Below are 10,646 nucleotides of genomic sequence, written 5' to 3' on the forward strand. Positions count from 1 at the left end.
TTCCCCTCCCTCACCCCCATGAGCCCTCAGTTTGTTCTCAGCATTCAAGAGTCTCTGATGGTTTGCCTCCCTCCCTCTCCCTATTTTTCCCCTTCTTCTCCCCCATGGCTCTCCGTTAAGTTCCACCTAATCCACCTGACATGCAAACATATGGTATCTGTCCTTCTCTGCCTGACTTATTTCACTCAGCATAACATCCTCAAGTTCCATCCATGTTGCTACACATGGCCAGATTTCATTCTTTCTCATTGCTGTGTAGTATTCCATCGTATAGATAAACCACATCTTCTTGATCCATTCATCAGTTGGTGGACACTTAGGTTCTTTCCATATTTTGGTTATTGTTGAGAGTGCTGCTATAAACACTGGGGTACATGTGCCCCTGTGCATCAGCACTCCTGTATCCCTTGGGTAAATTCCTAGCAGTGCTATTGCTGGGTCATAGGGGAGTTCTATTGTTAATTTTTTGATGAATCTCCACCCTGTTTTCCAGAGGGGCTGCACCAGTTTACATTCCCACCAACAGTGTAGGAGGGTGCCCATTTCTCCACATCTTTGCCAGCATCTATAGTCTCCTGATTTGTTCATTTTAGCCACTCTGACTGGAGTGAGGTGATATCTCAGTGTGGTTTTGATTTGTATTTCCCTGATGATGAGGGACGCTGAGCATTGTGAAATGGATAACTTAATTAAATGGACTAAGGTACACCTGGCTGGCTCAGTTGGTATTCTATGTGACTCTTGATCTTGGGGTTGTGAGTTCAAGCCCCATACTGTGCCTAGAGATTACTTTAAAAAATAAAATCTTTTAAAAAGTTTTTAAAGGGGCACCTGGTTGGCTCAGTCAGTTGAGCATGTGACCTCTGCTCAGGTCATGATCTCATGGTTTGTGAGTTGGGTTCATTGCTGTCACTGTAGAGCCTGCTTCGGATCCTCTGTCCCTCCCCACCCACCGCCCCACCATCCCTCCCCAGCTTGTGTCTCCTTCTATCTGAAAAATAAACATTAACAAATTTTAGAAAAATTTAATGGACTTAAAAAAGATTCCTTCAATAGTGTCTATATATTGAAATATACTTTATTGTGGTTGCTTTCAATCTGGTATTTTAACATCTAAAATCTTACCAATTTTATACAACAACAATAAATCTTTATTTGTTGAGAATATGCATAAATACAAGTTTACAAGCTTAAAAAACAAATAGCAGTAATTGTCATGCATTCCCAATAATAAAACAGATTTTGGTAAGGTTTTCACATTTTATAAAATTGTTTAAATATTTATTTTTGAGAGAGAAAGAGAGAGAGAGAGAATGCGTGCATGAGTTGGGGGGGTAGAGAAAAGAGGGAGACAAAGAATCAGAAGCAGGCTCCAAGCTCTGAGCTGTCAGCACAGAGCCCGATGTGGGGCTTGAACTCACAAATCATAAGATCATGACCTGAGCTGAAGTCTGATGCTTAACTGACTGAGCCACCTAGGTGCCGCTAAGGTTTTCATATTTTAAAAACTCAAAATAGCTTTATAAGTTCACAAAATAATACTGTATTTTTCTCAAGATATTAACATACTCTTGTATTGCAGTGGATAGGGTGTAATTTACTTGGAGATTTAGCATTAACTTCTTTAAGGAATATTTAATGTTTTTACTTTAATATTCTGAAAACAGCATAATTACATATATCAGAGGTTAATTTTTAAAACTTAATATGAGTACTTTATTTGAAATATACAACTTTGGTAATATCATGTATCTAATCCGATGTTGTAATGAGTTAGGGTTTAACATAGTGGTTTTCTATGACACAACTAATGATTCCACAGGAGGATAAAATGTATCAAATATGCTGGTTCTGAAGGTGAAGCAAGGTTTTGTGCTAGTACAGTGTATCGTTGAGATCCCAGGAGGAAACAGAATTTAGCTCAGTTCAAATGGAGAGATTTTTAATGAAGGGACAACCTACAGAGGTGTTGGCAGGGTCAGGGGAATCAACATGAACACAAGATGCAAAGAACCTAGAAACTGGCAACCTCCCCACAGCCTCCCACCACCTTCCCCAGGCAGGAGATACAAAGGGAAGAGAATGTTACTGGCATGACAGCTGGAGCCCAGGAGAGGAGGAAAGGCTGCAGAGCAGGAGCTATAATCCCGAAGAGGGGAAGCTACTGCCAGAGGTTTTTAGGGTCATTGCTTCATACTACCTGCATTGAAGAGACCGAGCAGGAAGAAATACCCTAGCTTCTCCTTCCTCTTTTCTCTGATCCTCTGCTTATACCTTCCACTGGCCAAAACAGAAGCCAGTGGGAAGGAATCCGCTTCCAGGGGCAAGAACTGAGGAGAGGAAGGCAGAGTGTGGCTCAGTGGCAGGGGAGCGTGGCGCGCCAGAGAGCTCAATCACATAACTGCCAGTGAGGCCTGAAGCAAAGATGCTAGACTAAGCCTGCTTCTCTGACCTTATTTCTAAGAAGTCAACCAGAAAATACCATTTTGGGAAAAATACAAAAACGCTAAACAAATTATCTGATTAAAAGTGGACACAGGACCTGAAACCACACTTTTCCAAAGAAGACGTTCAGGGCCAGGGGACACATGAATCACTCATCATCAGGGAAATGTAAATCAAAACCGCAATGAGATACCATCTCACATCTGTCAGAATGGCTAAAAAAATCTCCAAAACTCCCTTTCCTTCTGCATTTTCCCTCTTTCAAGTTCTATTTAAATTCTTCCTTTCATTTTGCCTCCTTGTAACACAGAAGTCTGTGGTTCAATGAGTCCTCCAGTTAAGCAGACCTTTCTGTAAAACCACATCCTCACAGCACTCTGATCTGTGGGGGGTCTATACTATTATCAATGAATGGAAAATGTAGGAAATTTCCGTAAGATCCCTATTAAGTTATTAGTGATGACTTTTCACAAATTTTAACCCAGCCACCCACCAATGATGACAACACACCATTTCTTTGATAGATGTTGAATGCACGTGAGATACATACATGAAATATTTGTTTGAATGTTCTCTAATATATTAATTTTGTGTGTGTGTGTGTGGTTTTTGCATATCTTCAGATTACAGGGTAAATGCAAACAAATTCAGAGAATAATCAAAGCTACCATATGACAACCAGGTAGTCCCACTACTAAGAAGGCTTCTGAGTACACATGGAAGTCTTAAGTGCTGGTTCTCTAGACACCCATCCTTGACTACCACTAACCAAGGTCCTGGACGGCAGGAAGCATGCATGGTTTATCTTTGCAGTAGCCACAGGTCCTAAAACATTGTCTTGCACATTGCAGACACTCAATAAATGTTTGCTGAATCGCCCAAACCTTGGTTTGTTCCCATAATCAACCACCCTAAAAGCATACACATAATTACTTCTTGGAAAAATTCCAACTACTGTTTGATGTTACCTATGTGACTTTTCTCTCAAGAGCAGCTCTGTAGGATTACATTATTTTCTGGGGTTTTTTCCCCCTTTGACCTTAATGGCATGTACTTGAACAACAGCTTCATATAAAACTCCTACCAGTACATACCACAGCAGATTCAAAGTGTCATTTTAAAAATGGTGCCAGTATCTCTCAATTTAGAAAACACATAGTCTCTCCTTCTGAACAGAGGCTGGAAAATGCATAATTTGGTATTAACATAAGAGCTAAAGATATTTTGAATATACCTTGATTTTTAAGATCCAAGATTTTTTTTGAAAAAGAATTAAAATATTACTACAAACTGGCCTTCATTAAAAAGTAATCCTGCATTTAATAAAAGTGTCCAATTACAAAGTTTATTTTGTAATGTAACTTTTAAAACCTAAACAAAAAAGTGTTGCATTTAAAATGAATCTGAGTAGGTGTAAAAAAATAAAAAAAAAGGGCATACCCAGGAAGACAGGTTTTGGTGAGATTTAAAATATTATTTCATACTTTGTACAACTTAGAATCATCTTCATATTTTATAGTATAGATCCAAGCTTTAATTTGAAATGAATTTGACCCTTGAAATCCTTAATTTAAGACTTTAGAACAAACTAGCCATTCTCTTCTGTTTTATGGGCAAATTGACTAAATACTAAGGAATTGTGCTGTTTGGGCCTTTGAACCATGACCATGAGAAGAAATACTGTTTGATGCACATAAACGCTAGAGAATTCATTTTGATTTAATAAAAGGATGAATTCATTGCACATCCTATGACAAAATATTCCTCTTTTCCTGAACATGCTCTCTTATTCCAACAACAGATTGTATTTTCCCCAGTATGTGGGGTGGTGGGGGATCAAGATAGCTGTTGTATTCATTTCTCAAAATGCACTATGGTGGGAAATTCAGAATACAGTGAAAGGTAATAAACCTTTTAGTTCACCAAAACAGAAGGCTGAATTTAGAGCAGCAGGTAAAGGACATAATGTGCAACAGTGCACATTCATTATCTGCAATCTTGTAGTTGCCTAAATCTCTATGATACATTAAACACTTCAGATCGATGGTTTTATAATTCTTTACCAATAGTTCAACACCTGAAATACCTTAGCACATTAAAGTCTTAAATTTCAAATATGTCCTAACTCAACCTGTTTATTTTTCAGACCTTCTCAAATTTCCATTTGTTTTTATTAATCAATAAATGATGAAGAATTTTAGGTGCTTATCCAAAAAGAAATGATATTTTCACCTTTTTGGGAACCTAAAAAATGAATAGAAAAATGTCAATTCCAACATAATGTTGTCAAAAGAATCTTCAGGAATAGAATATGACAATTACTTATTTATCCTTATGTGGCTCTACCATTCAAAGTGCATTCAGGCTTCAAAGCTAACCCTTAAGTAACATCATGGTTGACAGCATCTAATTTCATGTTTAGCTGAGGTCTTGAAGATCCAAAAGGACCAAGACAAAAACATCTATTGCTTTGGCTACTGTATCCATCTTCATCACCACTGTTTTGGGGTGAAATATATTGCAGCCACACCTCTGAGAGAGACTAAAATAGACGTATGTTGTTTTTGCCTGCCCAGCATCCCTTCTGCAACTTTCCTTTGGAAAACCCCCCTAGCCTAGACAATGTGGGGCTAACAAACCCCTTTTCAGAGGAAGACCCCTGAATCCAAGTTCAGTCAGGAGAGCAGTCCATGCTCCATATCCAGAGAGGAGCTAGTGCCTCAGACAACCCTGAGGCTTTTGTTGCAAATATTAAACAAAAAGTACTCTCTCTTTCTTGCTAGGACTAAGTTGGTAGTAGCATCTAAGGGGCTATCATATGGAAAAGACTTGTCTGAAAATGAAGCCAAAAAAAGATCTTAATAACCTTGACTGGTAGATCCAGCTATATTTCCACTGGCAAGATGTACCTATACACTTTCCTGCATTAACCAGATAAACTCCTTTATCTGGTTTGAATGGGCTCTGTCACCTGTAGCTAAAAGAATCCTAAGTCTAAAATGTGACAATGGTAAAAATAAAAATGACTGCTTTTGAGGTGTCTAATGGATCTTCCTCCCCATATATATTATCTCCTTTGATCCTCACAACTCAGGACGGTAAATATTTATTAACATTAAATTAATAGTCATTATTTTCTTGAATATACACTATGTGGAATAGGGATGGAGAATGCCAGAGGAGTGATCAATCTGAAATATGGTGACCACAGAAGTCTCACTTACATGAGAAAAGGAGGTTAGGTACCTGAAAGCATTCAACAGATATTCATCAAATGGAAGGTTAAACATTATCTAGCAGAGCCAGGGTGCAATTTTTTCACTAATCCCTCAATGATAAATTAGGAAGCTCTTGAAGTAGCCTGGGCCAGACAGATGAATGCCAAATAGGCAGCCCTATGAGAATGGTTCAAAAAATAGGACATAGAGATGGAGTCAAATTAGATGTGGGGGGTCCCAGGTGGGTGCAGCTGTTGTCATTGGAATAGGTGAAGAAGAAAGGCACAAAGTGTGTGAGGCAAGGAAGGAGACAAAATGTGGGTCAGTTAAACATGCCAGGGTATATAAGCAAAAAATCCAACACACAGTATGGCAGGCCTGGGCGGCAGAGAGGCTGCGATGGGAAATGCAAGATGGAGCATCACCACCATCATCACCAGCATCGGGATGGCAGTTCAGGCTTGGGCACTGCCCTACTACACCCTCACCATGAAGAGAAGAGAAGGGCTGGCGACCAATCCCCTCCAGGTAATCTCCACCAGGCTTGTGAGCGCCATGAAAGCTGGCTTTCCCGGACAGAGCCGGTACTCAGGAAATAACTGTGCAACGACTGTAGAGGCTATCGTTGGTTCTACACAAGTGCTTCTCCAGGGACCCTCCGCGGCTACAGCTGCCAGCTATACTGGATGGCCGCTACACTGCATGCAGTCTCTTATTCAGCTCTCACCTCCTAAATTAGTTCATGCTCTCACAGGTGTAATCACAGCTGGCAACGCTTTCTGGGGATGTCTCAAAAAGATCGGAGTTGGAAAAATATTTTGGTGTTATTTTAAAGGAAAATTGTTGCCTCTTCCCCCACCTTTTCCCTTTCTCCTGGCGAGCCCAGTGACACCCCCTCCCCCCCCCCGCAGGCCTTCAAACAGAGGCGGGGTCGGAGCTGGGGTTCCAGCAAGGTAATTCTTTACAGCTATCAAAGTCTCAAAAGAAACAAAAGAAGGCTGAGAAGCTGGAAGGCGTGGCTATTGGCCATTTGCAAGACAGATTTTCCCGCGTGGGGGAAAGCGTACCCTAGGGGCAGCAGACCGTGCTGGCAGCGAGCTCGGAGATGTCAAAGGAAGAGTAGTCAGTCCGCGCCCTCAGGTCTTGCCGGATCCTTAGGCTTGCTTGCGCCTGGCCGCCGCCAGCCTACAGGCCATTCTGGCTTGGCTGAGCACTCAGGTTCAAGGTCGCCTGGGGGTGACCTGAGCGCCAGGTGCCCCGGTGCCCAGCATCCCGACCCGCCTCCGCTTAGGGTCCGGAGCTGGCACTTGTGCTCTGGATACTACCGAGAGGTCCGCTCGCCCTTTGGCTTCTGCCTGATTAAATGCAGACGTTCACCCTTCAGGTCTCACCCTGCCGGCACCTCGGGCTGGAAGGCGCCCTTTTCACTTTCTCTCTCCGCAGCTCCCCTCTGCCTGCCACTTAGCAAAATTGTATTTTTACTCCCCCGTTTGAGATTCCGTCTGTGTGTAAAGTTCTAAGTCAATGGGTGAAGCAAAAATTCTTGTAGGGTCAAAATTACTCTTGAAAAATCTCCCATAAATCACAAGATTTGGTGTCTACAGTCAACGTTGATGTGCAGGAACGTGTAGCTAAAACAAGTAGTAAAGGTGCAGAGTATATAAAAAAATACAGATGCAATATATAAAGTGTAAGTGCAAAAGAAAAAACGATATCAGGTAAATGAGCCTGCGTGCAACGCCACTGTATAGTTACTGCCTGGTGTGCTGGACTGTAAGAGTCACGAAGGCAGGCCTCGTCTGTTTTGGCTCACCACGGCATCCTCAGAGCCTGGCCCAGTGCCTGGGACTTCCTACGCGTTCAAAGATCTATCCCGAATAAATGAAGGAAGGCAGGCACACCCGATGGGACTCCGTGGCCCGCAGACAAGGGGGCTGGAGGGAGGCGCCAGGGAGGCTGGGCGAGCTCCACCCCGGTNCCGCTGGGGGGCGCTCCCCTCCCGCCCCGCGCGCTGACACGCGGGCGTCCCCCGCACCCCTGATGCTATTCCCGACCTTGGGCGCGCGCGCCGCCTCCTACCTGCGGGCCGGCGATTGGAGGCGCGCGGAAGGGCTGAGAGGGCTGAACAAGACCGTGGCATGNACCCTGCTGCCGCGCGCCGCCCGCCTTGCCGCGCCTAATAACAACGGCGCCCGGGGTCAGGTGGCCGCGCGCGGACAGCGCCTCCATTGGCTCAGCAGGGAGCGCGGAGCATTAGGATTGGTTGGGGGGCGGAGCCTCGGCCGGTGCGAGGGCGGAGCCGCAGAAGGAGGCGGGCTGGGAGACAGCGGGGGCGGGGCCAGGCCGTGGTCCGCGCCTTTGTGCCCGGCGCGCGCTCTCCGCCCGCTCCGGCTGCAGCGCCGGCTGCATCAATAATTCAGAGCGGCGGCGGCGGCGGCAGCGGCGGGTGCGGGGAGGAGGCGGCNGGTGTGCGACTCCAACCCCACGTCCGACCCCACGGGCACAGCTCTCGGCATCTCTGTGCGCTCCGGCAGCGCCAAGGTGGCTTTCTCTGCCATCAGAAGCACCAACCACGAGCCGTCCGAGATGAGTAATCGCACTATGATCATCTACTTTGACCAGGTGAGTGCTCCGGGAGATTGGTTTGCGAAGGGGTGAGGTGGAGGGTTGCTGTTCGATCCACTCCAGGGCTCTGCGGAGGCTCGGCATCAGGAGTTCGGGACTGACTCTTGTCTACTCCCCTTCGTTCCCGTCTCATTGTAGGTACTAGTGAACATCGGGAACAACTTTGATTCAGAACGCAGCACTTTCATCGCCCCGCGCAAAGGGATCTACAGTTTTAACTTCCACGTGGTAAAAGTCTACAACAGACAGACCATTCAGGTCAGCCGCTGCCTCTGGGTCAGGCCCGGGGCCCAGCAGGGGCTGTTAGCCGCCGCAGTGAGCCGGCCGTTTGGGGGGGTGGGAGGTAGAAGGGGCAGCTGCATGTGCCTGGGGTGGCTTGGATGGACGAGGAGCAGGGCCTCACAGTTCTGTGGCTGGGACTGTCTCTTCTTCTCTCGCCGGCTCTTGGAACCTAGTCCCCTTCCCACACAGAGTTTCCTCCCTTCGCCTTCTGGGCCCCTCCAAAGAGGTTCTTCCTCTTTCCTACGGGGTACCAGGGATTTCCCGTAGCGGTTGCTGGTTAGCATCAAAGACAGTTCCCTCCAGAAGCTTTCTGCGACCGTCGCCTTCAGCACCACAGACAGTATCCTCATCCTCTGTCCCAGCTGGGAAGCCTGGACTCCTGCGCGCTTGCCTTCAGCACCACGCTCGGGGCCGGGAAGGGAGGGTGCTCCTGGCATCCTTTTGGCGACTCTGGGTTCTTGAACTACCGGCGCCGAGCCCAAGCAGTTGAAGGGTGGAGAGAGAAGGGGGGGGGGGGTAGTGTTACTCCCTCTGGCGGGCTCCAGCTGTGCCCGTGCCACTCACCCTCCCTCCAGGATCCCGAAGGTGTCCAGGTTTCCTCTGGGCAAAGACAAGAGCCGGGAAGCAGGGCTGGGGAGAGGGCGCTCGGTCTTCGGCCGCTGATGCCACGGCAAGGGCAAAACCAGGCGGCGTCGGCTCGGCCGGATCTGGGATAAGCGTTGAGCCCAGGTCTGGGGATGAAGCACAGAGTGCAGCCCCAGCGGAATTTCTCATCAGCCCGAAGCCTTGCCCAGCTTCCCCACCGTGCAGGCAGCTAGGTCCGGGAGGAAGCACGGTTTGATTTGGTTTGGTTTGGTTCTCCCGGAAACTCCAGTTGCCTGAGTTTCTCTTTGAAGCGGGGTGGAGTAGGGGATGGGGTGAGGGGTGGAGACGAGTGTCTCCGGACACCCGAGCCGCCTACGGGTTCATTAAGCGGGATAAAAGAGCTCGGTCAGGATTTGCTTTGGCGCTCTAGGAATGAAAGTGACTCCCACTTTGCGGGCAGACCCTTCCTGTCACCCAGATTAGCTGTCTTTCGACCCACTGGACCCTCAGCAGTAAGCTGGTNGTCTTTATGGCTGTTAGCCAAGCGGCGAAGGTTCGCGTCTCCACCGCCGCTTAGGTACCCGCCTCGGTCGCGCCTCTGAAGCAGGCCTTTCTCTTTCCCAGGTAAGCCTCATGTTAAACGGGTGGCCGGTGATTTCAGCCTTTGCTGGTGACCAGGACGTGACCCGAGAGGCCGCCAGCAATGGAGTTCTCATCCAGATGGAGAAAGGCGACCGAGCATACCTCAAGCTGGAGCGGGGGAACTTGATGGGGGGCTGGAAGTACTCGACCTTCTCCGGATTCCTGGTCTTTCCCCTCTGACTGGCTCACCGCCGGAATGGAGGCAGGGAGAGGGCGAAGGCAGGAGGGGGAATGAGAAGGCGGCACGACTGGAAACTTCTACATGATCCCCAGCTGTATCTGGGTAAAAGGTGCGCGCCGGCGGTGGGACAACTTTGTCCGTTTCCTCATTAGGAGAAGTAAATTCTGCTTAGCTCTGCGCGCTCCCATTTCCAAAAATAAACTCGCCTCCCCCATTCCGGTTGAAGTAATCAAGAAAGACAGACTGCCTTGTCATTGTTTCTTACCCCCATGTTCATGTTCCCTACAATTTATACAAAAGAAACTTTGTATTTCACTGTATAACGTGAAATATCTTCTTCCTCAGTCCCCTCAGAATCTTTCCACCCGCTGAAATCTAGTATCCCTCTCCCCCTTTTTTAGTTTGGAGAGGGGAATAAGGTTTTTGTTTGTTTTTTGTTTTGTTTTGTTTTGAATGGGGGAGGTAGTTTTAATTTGGCAAATATTGCTCTTAAAACACCGCTCAAGAGTTAATTAGCTGAAGATACTTTGTGTCCTCCACTGCTTGTTAGCAGACAGGACTCACCTTGGTGACTGGTTCAAAAATATATATAAATATATATCATTTGTATTCAAAGAACTCTTCCCAGTGGAAACTGGCTGTATTTCCGTATTTCTATGTCCTATTCG

General features: G+C 46.6%; 1 protein-coding gene across 1 annotated transcript; it reads left to right on the plus strand.

Annotated features, from left to right (window-relative positions):
- Positions 1 to 6,062: 6,062 nt before the first annotated feature.
- CBLN1 (cerebellin 1 precursor) lies at positions 6,063 to 10,127 on the plus strand. The gene is made up of 4 exons (XM_077751296.1): positions 6,063 to 6,247; positions 8,084 to 8,285; positions 8,427 to 8,546; positions 9,780 to 10,127. Exons 1-4 carry the CDS (start codon positions 6,063 to 6,065, stop codon positions 9,975 to 9,977), a joined length of 705 nt encoding a protein of 234 aa, XP_077607422.1. The 3' UTR covers positions 9,978 to 10,127.
- Positions 10,128 to 10,646: the final 519 nt, after the last annotated feature.

The sequence above is a fragment of the Crocuta crocuta genome, unplaced genomic scaffold (genome assembly GCF_008692635.1).
Source record: "Crocuta crocuta isolate KB4526 unplaced genomic scaffold, BGI_CrCroc_1.0 scaffold124, whole genome shotgun sequence".
NCBI lineage: Eukaryota > Metazoa > Chordata > Mammalia > Carnivora > Hyaenidae > Crocuta > Crocuta crocuta.